This window comes from Pelophylax lessonae (genome assembly GCF_965119305.1).
Source record: "Pelophylax lessonae genome assembly, chromosome: 8".
NCBI classification, from domain to species: Eukaryota; Metazoa; Chordata; class Amphibia; order Anura; family Ranidae; genus Pelophylax; species Pelophylax lessonae.
In genome coordinates this window covers 214,646,362-214,658,572 of record NC_138775.1, presented here as the reverse complement: position 1 = coordinate 214,658,572, position 12,211 = coordinate 214,646,362, and the positions used below count along the sequence as shown (strand labels likewise).

The window sequence follows — 12,211 nt, the reverse complement described above, 5'->3', positions numbered from 1 at the left end:
ATCCGCCTGTGAGACACTGAGCGGTCCTAAGTAACCAACCCCTGCTCCACTGTTTACAGAGGAGATAACTCAATTTATCTAGCGGCCTACTCTGAGCTAGGAGGGTTCTACAGGTATAATATGTAGCATGATTCTATTCTTCTGGCTCCTTCTGACATCCATACAGAGGTACGGAGCTAAGCCAAGCTGTGAATGTCTATGGACACACACAGCCCAGCTCATGGCTTACTATGGTGGCGCACCCAGGAGGAAGGAGCAGACAGCTCTGGCGCCAGCCCCTAGGAGGTGAGGGACCGCACTGTGCAATATCCTTACACAGAGCAGAGAAGTATAACCTTATTTTTTATTTTGGAGCAAAAAATTCCTGTAGTATCACTTTCCATCTAGATATCACCCTTTTGGGAGAGAAGAAAACCCCATGTCATGTCTTATACACTCATTGAAACGTCCACATCAGCTGCATGTAAGGTGCTCTGGGCTGAGGAGTGACGTAACCGGGGGCTTGGCTGAGGCTGGTCCTATCACGTGACCAGCCTTGTCCTCTCACTGGTCAGGATTCAGAAGTGCGCAGGCGTAGTACGCACAGGGAGCGGCGCGAACGCGCAGAGCGCACGGATACGCCACATACAATCCCTCCTGACAGCTGGAATGTAGCTCCACCCTGCCATGTGACTCGTGACGTCAACTCCTGACCCGCCCCTCTGCTAAATAACTCCATTCTAGCATCTCGTCCACGTCACACACGGACATGCAACCCGGCTTCTCTGGAGACAGCACAGCACAGGTACAGTGAAGGGAGGGGGGAGAGATATGTGATCATTATACTAATACATAGACTGGGGTACATGTCACTTCACACACTGTACAATCTTATACTGATCATACACCATACAATGTCTGTACAATCTCTATTATATCCTATACTGATCATACACCATACAATGTCTGTACAATCTCCATTATATCCTATGCTGATCATACACCATACAATGTCTGTACAATATTATACCGATCATACACCATACAATGTCTGTACAATCTCCATTATATCCTATGCTGATCATACACCATACAATGTCTGTACAATGTCCTTTATATCCTATGCTGATCATACACCATACAATGTCTGTACAATATTATACCGATCATACACCATACAATGTCTGTACAATCTCCATTACATCCTATGCCAATCATACAATGTATGTACAATCTCTATTATATCCTATGCTGATCATACACTATACAATGTCTGTACAATCTCCATTATATCCTATGCTGATCATACACTATACAATGTCTGTACAATCTCCATTATATCCTATGCTGATCATACACCATACAATGTCTGTACAATCTCCTTTAGATCTTCTAACACCTATGTAGTACACCAGACCATAAACAATGCAATCTGACAGTATTATCTTTGTACAATCACTTTTAGATTTATGAAAACAGCAAAACCTATGAGTACCGACCTCTCTCATCCACCTCTGCAGTCACTTTGTATCAGGCAGGCCATTGCACAGCATAGTTGCTGCTAGATCTAAAGTAGATTATACAATCAGATTGTGATGTTTGTGGCAATCTTAAAGCAGATTAAACAATCACATTTCATTGTGTATGGGCAAGTACATGGTGGCTGTACAATTGTATCATCCCATAGATGTGTGATTTTATCAGTCTGATTGAATACTCCAGTTAGATTGGATTTGATCAAACAGATTTGGTTGGCCAGGGAGGAAAATAACAATCGTTTGCCAGTGACTGGCATTACTGACATGCTTTGGTTATGAGGTTTGATCGTATTTTCATCACTCAGATTATGAATTGTATAATGGGCACAGAGATCTGATCAATAACTTACCAATGTGTTGATCAAAACCGCTTCCCTGTGTGTTATCATGATTGGCTGTATTGTATTACAATTCATTATTCTTAGTGGGAGAGATCGATTGAAAATAAAGAAATCGATCATTTATTGAAGTGTGCATGATCAGCTTCAAATTCATACTGATGCAATGTAGACGGTATAATATGTCTGTAGTAAACATAAAGCTGCTACACGTGATCTTTCTTTCGGTGTGTGAGTGTGTGTGTGTATATATATATATATATATATATATATATATATATATATATATATATATATATATATATATGTGTGTGACATACCAGATGACCTGTAGTGCCCCCATACAGACACGGGGGAGAGGAGATATTGCTGGCCAACATTTCGGGGTGACCCCCCCCCCCCTTCCTCAAGGGGGGTGTGTGTTTTTTTTTTTTTTTTTTTACCTTAGGGCAGCCATAGATTTTGCAATCTTTTTCCTTCCATCGTGGGCTGAAGAAAGGAAAATCGCTCAATTGCCCCATCAACACAGTCGGTGTTGGGGAAATCCCTCCCACTGAGCTCCTTGTATTCTGACAGTAGGGGGTCTTCCCAGCCATCAGAATACAATGATCACTGCCAGCAGCTATAACCACTGACAGCGATCGAATGATAAAACTTGACAGGCTAGTTGTACTCCTTAGATGGATTGAAATTCAGCCGGATCCTGCTTAACCAGCAGAAATTCGATCCCTCAATGACTAGCCTTAGGGTCCTTTCACACAGGCTTTCCGCCCAGCGGACTCCGTTTTGCTCAGAGAGGATCGATCCGCTGATCCCCAGCTACGCAGGCGGATGACAGGTCCATCTCCGCGCACTGTGCTGAGACAGAGCTGTCAGATCCCCGCTCTCCTCTATGGGAGATTGGATAAAAATGGACCTTCTGTCTGTTTTCATCCGATCCTCCAGACGGATGGAAAATTTGGGTTTCTATCTGTCTGGATTTCACAGATAGGATGGGATCGGAGAGCAGCGGGTGTCGGTGGAGATGTCACCACTGACATCCGCCGCTTCATAGAGCTGAATGGAGCATCCAATCAGGTCTGCCTGAAAATCTGACAAGTGGACCTGATCATAAAGCCGTGTGAAAGGGGCCGAAGGCTGGAAGTTACATTTAGGCTGGGTTCACACTGATGCAGTGCGGGAACCACAGCAATTCCTGTGCAGGTTCCCACACTGCGTCTGACTCGCAGGCAGTTCTCATTGCACTCTGCGAACTGCTGGGGGTGTCCAATATAAAGTTAATGACACCCCCAGATCAGTTTGCAGTGCAAACTGTGGAATCGGATCACATGGGTCTAAACACCCATGTGATCTGATTCCAGTGCAGACCAAAAAAAAGGATCCTGCCCCATTTTGGTCCAACTGTGATGCGATTTCAGGCATGCAAACTGTATGGCTGAATTCATACCGCACAGACATTACATGTGATATCTGCAATCGCATCAGTGTGAACCCAGCCTTGTACTAATAGTAGAAGAGGCTTCTCACCCTGTGGCCTCCCCATGTTACTGCCCCCCCCCCCCCCATTGTACCCAGCCAGCTGATGCCAACGTTTTTATTGATGCAATTGTGGCACATCTGGAGAAGGGGTCGATATGGTGGTTGTGTGATTGGGAGAAGGGGTTGTGTGATATGGGGGTTGTGTGATTTGGAGAAGGGGTGGATATGGGGGTTGTGTGATTTGGAGAAGGGGTGGATATGGGGGTTGTGTGATTTGGAGAAGGGGTTGTGTGATATGGGGGTTGTGTGATTTGGAGAAGGGGTTGTGTGATTTGGAGAAGGGGTTGTGTGATATGGGGGTTGTGTGATTTGGAGAAGGGGTTGTGTGATATGGGGGTTGTGGGATTGGGAGAAGGGGTTGTGTGATATGGGGGTTGTGTGATTTGGAGAAGGGGTTGTGTGATATGGGGGTTGTGTGATTTGGAGAAGGGGTGGATATGGGGGTTGTGGGATTGGGAGAAGGGGTTGTGTGATATGGGGGTTGTGTGATTGGGAGAAGGGGTGGATATGGGGGTTGTGGGATTGGGAGAAGGGGTGGATATGGGGGTTGTGGGATTGGGAGAAGGGGTTGTGTGATATGGGGGTTGTGTGATTGGGAGAAGGGGTGGATATGGGGGTTGTGTGATTGGGAGAAGGGGTGGATATGGGGGTTGTGGGATTGGGAGAAGGGGTGGATATGGGGGTTGTGGGATTGGGAGAAGGGGTTGTGTGATATGGGGGTTGTGTGATTTGGAGAAGGGGTCGATATGGGGGTTGTGTGATTTGGAGAAGGGGTGGATATGGGGGTTGTGTGATTTGGAGAAGGGGGTCGATATGGGGCTTGTGTGATTGGAAGGAAACCTGTCAAGATGTGGGGGGTCAGTGCTGACCTCTTTCTGGGAATGCGTGTTGCCTGGCTGTGGCGGTGATGATTTAGTACCTTGGGGCTCATTCAGCTGTGTTGTCCCAACACAAGGACAAGGCACTGCGCCCTGATTCCTATGGTGTGCATAGTGATGGCAAACAGTCCATGGAAAGGAGGGTTTTAAAAATACATTGAAGTCTAAGTATGTGTTCCATAATTTAAAGTAAAAATGTTGCCACTTGCTGTGCCCTTCCTGAGTCCTGTACCCGTCTGCAGGTCTACTGTCCTCACTCTGCTCTCACAAGCTTAGCTGAGAGCAGCGGGAGCCATTGGCTGTCAATCAAATCCTGTGAGCAGAGAATGGGGCCGGCTTGAATGGACTCACAGCTCAGCTCAGGAGTGAGCCCAAATGTCTGCCCCCATAGCAAGCTCCTAGTTATGGAGGAAGACAGGAGAGGAGGAGCCAAGGTCACTGATAGAGGAGGATCGGGGCTGCTCTGTGCAGCAGGTAAGTATAATATATTTATTATTCAAATTGCCTTTAAAACTGCTTTAAAGTAGAGGGAAAGGCAATACAGTCACCCACCTTTTAAGCATTGCCTCCCCACTGCTCTATTATTTCCTGTATACAGTTACTAATCTCAATGCAAATGTACACCAATATCAGCCACCTACCTAATATTGAGCAGCCCCACTTGTACCACCAAAACAACCCCGACCCATCAAGGCATGGACTCCACTAGACCTCTGAAGTTATGTCGGGGTGTCCGGCACCAAGCCGTCAGTAGCAGATCCTTTAAAGCGGAGTTCCAGCCTGGGGGCAAAAATTACTGTAGCTGCTGGCTTTTAAAATAAGGACACTTACCTGTCCAGGGATTATGTGAATAAAGCCGTCACACAAAAAGTCTTCTTCCAAGTAAAATACTTTATTCCAACATGACAAATCTGACGCGTTTCGGCTTTACGCCTTCCTCATAGCATTATTTACTATCGTAAAGCTGAAATGCGTCAGCATTTGTCATGTTGTCCCCGCTATCCATGTTGGAATAAAGTATTTTACTTGGAAGAAGACTTTTCATGTGCTGGCTTTATTCACATAACATTTGGTTTGGACGTTCAGCCTGAGCACCGACACTCTTCCCACAGTGCAGTGGAGTTAGGGTGAGTTACTGTTTATATCTGTCCAGGGAGCCCGCTATGTCAGCACCCAAAGCTGACCCATGCATCAGCTCCGGGTACAGGCACTGGCATCCTTACTAAGGGAAACAGATAGTGAAGCCTTGCGGTTTCACAGCCTGTTTCCTACTGCCCATCGCACTGCGCTTTCTGAATGGCCCCCTGACTACTGGGACCAGTGTGTGTCTCCCAGAAGGCAGCGGGGGGAAGGAGTAGGGGCCGCAAATGACGTGGGTCGCCGCGGCACCCCTACACTGAAATAGAAGCGGGTACCTGTTTTTTGACAGGTATCAGCTCCCCCCCTTTCCCCGCTGAAAGGTGCCAAATGTGGCACCGGAGGGGGGGAGGAAGCAGTAAGGGGAGCTTCCACTTTTGGGTGGAACTCCGCTTTAAGTCCTGAAAATTGTGAAGAGGGTCATCCATGGATTGGATTTGTTTTTCCAGCGCATCCCACAGATGCTCGATTAGATTGAGATCTGGAAAATTTGGAGGCCAAATCAACACCTTAACCACTTTACCACTAGAGCATTTTGCTGTCTTACGTCCAGGCCACTTTTTGCGATTCGGCGCTGTGCGAATTTAACTGACAATTGCGCGGTCGTGCAACGCCGTACCCAAACGAAATTTACGTCCTTTTTTTCCCACAAACAGAGCTTTCTTTTGGTGGTATTTGATCACCTCTGCGATTTTTACTTTTTGCGCTATAAACAAAAAAATAGCGTTTATTTTGAAAAAATAACAAAATTTTTAACTTTTTTTTTTTTTTTTTTTTTTTTTTTATGAAATTCCCCCCAAAAAAGATGTAAAAACCAATTTTTTTTAAAATTTTTGGCCAATTTGTTTTCTGCTACCTATGTTTGGTAAAAAAAAAATCGCAATAAGCGTATTTTGATTGGTTTGCGCAAAAGTTATTGCGTTTACTAACTAAGGGAAAGATTTCTGTCATTTTTGGTGTGTGTTTTTTTTTTTTTTTTTTTTGCGGGACTGCGACATTGCGGCGGACAGATCGGACCCTTGACTGACATTTTTGACACTTTTGGGGGTACCAGTGACATTACTGCAGTAATCAGTGCTATATATATGCACTGTTACTGTAAAAATGACACTGGCAGGGAAGGGGTTAATTTATGCCTGGTGCTTACTGACATGTGGGGGGGGGGAGGTGACTGAGTGAGCCAGGGACAGATCGGAGTGTCCAGCTATGCTGAACACTCCGATCTGTCACTCCCTGTCACTTAGGAGATCCGCCCGCTCTGTTTACACAGGCGGGCGGATCTCCAAACTCGATTCCCCGACGATCGGGGCAGAGCAGCGGCGATCGCCGCCGCTCCTCCCCTGGCCTGACTCCCGCTGTGAATGAAAACAGCGGGAGCGCGCCTCCGGCGGCGCGTGAGCTCCGCCTACAGGGGAGGAGTCTAGCGATGTAGGTCTACGTCGCTAGACGATAACGAGCCACTGTGCCGCAGTAGCAGCACAGTGGCTAGAGGTAAAGCGGTTAAAGACACTTTCTTCCATGGTTCACATGCCCATTGTAGATACTTTTGGCTTTGGACACGGGTCAGTATAGGCACCCTGACCAGTCTGTGGCTATGTAGCCCTATACATAACAAACTGCAATGCCTTTTTTTTCTTTGCTTTCAACACATCAACTTCAGGGACAACATGTTCACTGGCTGCCTCATCTATCCCACCCACCTAACTTTTGGATGCCATTGTACCACCAAGATAATCAATGTTATTTACTTAACCTGTCAGTGATTATAAAGGTGTGTGTGTGTGTGTGTGTATGTATGTATGTATGTATGTGTGTGTGTGTGTGTATATATATATATATATATATATATATATATATATATATAATTACAGTATCTCACAAAAGTGAGTACACCCCTCACATTTTTGTAAATATTTTATTATATCTTTTCATGTGACAACACTGAAGAAATGACACTTTACTACAATGTAAAGTAGTGAGTGTACAGCTTGTATAACAGTGTAAATTTGCTGTCCCCTCAAAATAACTCAACACACAGGCATTAATGTCTAAACCGCTAGCAACAAAAGTGAGTACTCCCCTAAGTGAAAATGTCCAAATTGGGCCTAATTAGTCATTTTCCCTCCCCGGTGTCATGTGACTCGTTAGTGTTACAAGGTCTCAGGTGTGAATAGGGAGCAGGTGTGTTAAATCACTCTCTAATACTGGTCACTGGAATTTCAACATGGCACCTCATGGCAAAGAACTCTCTGAGGATCTGAAAAAAAAAAATTTTTGCTCTACATAAAGATGGCCTAGGCTATAAGAAGATTGGCAGGACCCTGAAACTGAGCTGCAGCACGGCGGCCAAGACCATACAGCGGTTTAACAGGACAGGTTCCACTCAGAACAGGCCTCGCCATGGTTGACCAAAGGAGTTGAGTGCACGTGCTCAGCGCCATATCCAGAGGTTGTCGAGTGGTGCCAGCATTGCTGCAGAGGTTGAAGGGGTGGGGGGTCAGCCTGTCAGTACTCAGACCATACACCGCACATTGCAACAAATTGGACTGTATGGCTGTCGTCCCAGAAGGAAGCCTCTTCTAAAGATGATGCACAAGAAAGCCTGCAAACAGTTTGCTAACGACATGGATTACTGGAACCATGTCCTGTGGTCTGATGAGACCAAGATAAACTTAAGCCCCGTACACACACGCAGATCGTCGTCATACAAACGTCGGCGGACGAAAGATCTGCCGATTGTATGCGTGTTAGTATGGTGCCTCCGACAGATGTCTGCACACAATCCGCGGACAAGAGTCTTTCTTGCAAACATGAAAATTTTTGTCTGCAGACACCAGAACGGACGATTGTTCGCCTGTCAGTACAGAAATCAGCCGACAGACCGCAGATTTGCAAGACTGGGCATGCTCAGAAAATAAAAAACACAGGGAAAGTTAACCATTACATGACATCACTTCTGCAGTCAGCTGAAGTCTGCGGACAAAATTCTTGTGCTGTCCTTGTGCTGTCTTTGCACTTTTCAACAGACACCGACATCCCGGGGAGAAAAGACGAACATTTGTATGACGACGATCTGTGCGTGTGTACGGGGCTTAATTTGGTTAAGATGGTGTGAAGCGTGTGTGTCGGCAACCAGGTGAGGAGTACAAAGACAAGTGTGTCTTACCTACAGTGAAGCATGGTGGTGGGAGTGTCATGGTCTTGGGCTGCCAGCACTGGGGAGCTACAGTTCATTGAGGGAACCATGAATGCCAATATGTACTTTGACATACTGAAAAAGAGCATGATCCCCTCCCTTCAGAGACTGGGCCACAGGGCGGTATACCAACATAACCACCCGAAACACACCTTCAAGCCTCCAAGATGACCACTGCCTCGCTAAAGAAGCTGAGGGTAAAGGTGATTGACTGGCCAAGCATCTCTCCAGACCTAAACCCTATTGAGCATCTGTGGGGCATCCTCAAACGGAAGATGGAGGAGCGCAAGGTCTCTAACATCCACCAGCTCCGTGATGTCATCATGGAGGAGTGGAAGAAGACCCAGTGGCAATCTGTGAAGCTCTGGTGAACTCCATGCTCAAGAGGGCTAATGCAGTGCTGGAAAATAATGGTGGCCACACAAAATATTAACACTTTGGGCCCAATGTGGACATTTTCATTTAGGGGTGTACTCACTTTTGTTGCAAACGGTTTAGACATTAATGGCTGTGTGTTGAGTTATTTTGAGGGGACAGCAAATTTGCACTGTTAGGCAAGCTGTACACTCTCTACTTTACATTGTAGCAAAGTGTCATTTCTTCAGTGTTGTCACACGAAAAGTTATAAAAAAATATTTACAAAAATGTGAGGGGTGTACTCACTTTTGTGAGATACTGTGTATGTGTGTGTGTGTATGTATGTATGTATGTATATATATATATATATATATAATGTGTGTCTTCTAGGTGGTTATGTGACCACAAAGATCCGTTGTGTCTGCTGGGTGTGAACTCTTTCTGGTAAATCTCAATGTAAATAACTTGCTTGGGGAAATGAAGATTTAGTATAGTAGTACCAGTGTGTAGGAAATATCAGATCTATGGGGATGCAGCATGTAAAAGAAGAGTATTGCCTTTCCCTCTATCCTAAACAGCCATGCCAACGCACAATGTACACACTAACACAAGTGGTGCTGCAGATGGTGAGTCACTGACACAGGATAAGTGTAGATGGGACAGTAACATCCAAAGAACACGATTCCAAATCTGTTAGGGTTGTGTTAGAGCTGTAAAGTATGAAATGATTCTAATGTCTCCCTCCCTGCAGACACTAGGGATCTGAAGGATGGATATGGACACGTTACATCAGCGTGCGTCTGAGGCCGGCCAGAGCCATGTGTTGCAGTTTTGGGATGAGCTGTCAGAAGTTCAGCGATCTCACTTGTTGGAAGAGTTAAAGGACTTAGACTTTTTGGAATTAAATGGATTTTTCCATAAAGCTATGGATGCCTTTTCTGCTTCATCTTCGCAAGAAAAAGTAGATGCCAGGATGGAGGCTGTGCCTCAAGAGGTGCTTGGCAGTGTTACCAGAGACCAGCAGCATCTTCAGCAATGGGAAGCTCAAGGTAAATGCTTCATAGCGGCTAGGGGATTGCCTTTTTGTAATGATTAGTAGATTGCCTGTTCACAGTGGTTCCTGAGTTGTTGCCCTTGTTCCCGCTGGAAAGATTAACCTTTCTTTTTCTACACAGACTTAATGGGAGATCCAAAATTTTGCAGCTCTTAGTGGATCAGGAGGTGAGGGGGTACTCTTCCAATGGGGACACATCGATCACTGACCACTACACTGTATTGGGACGCCTGCCTTTACACACAAATTAACTTTAATGACACCCAGTCTTAGTCCGTAGGGTTCAATATTGAGTTGGCCCACCCTTTGCAGCTATAACAGCTTCAACTCTTCTGGGAAGGCTGTCCCCAAGGTTTAGGAGTGTCTATGGAAATGTTTGACCATTCTACCAGAAATGTATTTGTGACGTTTGGCACTGATGTTGTCTTTATGTGCCTTGCTTTGTGCGCAGTCTTGTTGGAACAGGAAAGGGCCACTTCCAAACTGTTCCCACAAAGTTGGGAGCATGAAATTGTCCAAAATGTGTCGGTATGCTGACATCTAAAGATTTCCCTTCACTGGAACTTAGGGGCCAAGCCCAACCCGAAAAACAACCCCACACCATAATCTCCCCTCCACCAAATGATTTAGACAAGTGCGCAAAGCAAGGTCCATAAAGACATGGATGAGCGGGATTTGGCATAGAGGAACCTGACTGACCTGACCTCAACCTGATAGAACACCTTTTTTTTGGGATGAATTAGAGCCGCGACTGCAAGCCAGATCTTCTCATCCAGCATCAGTGCCTGACCTCACAAATGCGCTTCTGGTCAAGCATTCCCATAGACGCACTCCTAAACCTTGTGGACAGCCTTCCCAGAAGAGGTGAAGCTGTTATAGCTGCAAAGGGTGGGCCAAATTAATATTGAACCCTACGGACTAAGACTTGGATGCCATTAAAGTTCATGTGTGTGTAAAGGCAGGTGTCCTAATACTTTGACAATATAGCACATCTATGACAGGGTTCCCCTCCACACAGACATCCAAGTTCCTCTACATTGGGAAAAAAACACATGAACATGCATTGGTGGCACTTCAGTACATAATTACCATAGCCTGCAAAATAGGTGGACCTCCTATCAAAACGGGTCTAACTACACTACAAATGACATAATACATGTTAGGCACTCTAAACATTTCTCTCGACTGTTGTGGTGCATTAAAATGGTTTGTAAACCTCAGACCTGAAATATGAACAAAGCAAATTCCTCTATAGTGTGTACTTGTCTCATCCAAAGCACTGTCATTTCTGTCCATTCCTCTGCTATAAGAATGAGTCACTTCTGACAGGTTTTCCTGACATCAAGAGAAAAAATGGTGACGGGAAGGAACTAATTGACAGCCTAAAGCGCTGTTCCTGTGTGAAGTTGGGGTGGGGGGGGGGGTTGGGGGTTGTCCCCTTCCCCCCTCCCCTTCAATCAGTTCTCAGAGCTCTCCTCACTGATGTAACTTCAGATCTCCATCCCCTGCTTTTCAGAGCTGAAAGATCCTGTGTAAATTTTGCACTTTGAATGGATGTAGGCGGAAGACAAGTGTAGATAAACAGGCACAACTTATGGAGAAGAATTTTTCATCTCTGCACATCACCTGAGGCCTGTCACTTCACTGGGTATATGTAAAGGTTTACAACCACTTTAAGTTTTCAAAATGATGTTGGAGGTTCTTCCAAATGGTGAAAGGTACAAACTTTGACCCAAAATAAAGTTTTCCCATGCAGTAGGGCTGTGCGCACACTGCATGGGTAACTGCTTTTATTGCTTAGGGGCAAACAGAATGTTTACTCATCTGATCCAGCGGCAAACTGCTCTCCCCCCAAGATCCAGTGGTGGACTGTTCCTGATGTTCTCATGTCCAGAGCAGGTCTATGGGCTTGATGACGTCAGGAACAGTCCACCGCACAAGACCATGGGGGGATTCAGGAGCCGCAGAGATTGGTTGTGTATGGGGACGATTGGTTAAGTATATCTCCATTCAGAGCTGCAGTTCTTGCAATGTTACCAATTTGCTATTTTTTTCCCCCAAAAAGTTATCAAAAACGCCCAGCAAGTAGACTTTTTAGTTTTAAAAACTTAATGTTGATCAGTATATGAATGAACACTGAAATGACTGATCAGAAAGGCCAATAATATAAATGTAGTGATGCATCTAACTAACAC

The 12,211-nt window shown here is 45.4% G+C and overlaps 1 protein-coding gene across 2 annotated transcripts in view; it reads left to right on the top strand.

Annotated features, from left to right (window-relative positions):
- The first annotated feature begins 679 nt into the window (after nucleotides 1-679).
- Nucleotides 680-12,211, top strand: part of UAP1 (UDP-N-acetylglucosamine pyrophosphorylase 1) — a 28,066-nt gene continuing 16,534 nt past the window's right edge. For both annotated transcript variants that reach the window (XM_082266138.1, XM_082266137.1), the window contains exons 1-2: nucleotides 680-784; nucleotides 9,714-10,011. In XM_082266138.1, coding sequence (XP_082122264.1) covers nucleotides 9,732-10,011 — 280 coding nt within the window. In that variant the 5' untranslated portion in view covers nucleotides 680-784; nucleotides 9,714-9,731. The remainder of the gene's footprint in view (nucleotides 785-9,713; nucleotides 10,012-12,211) is intronic.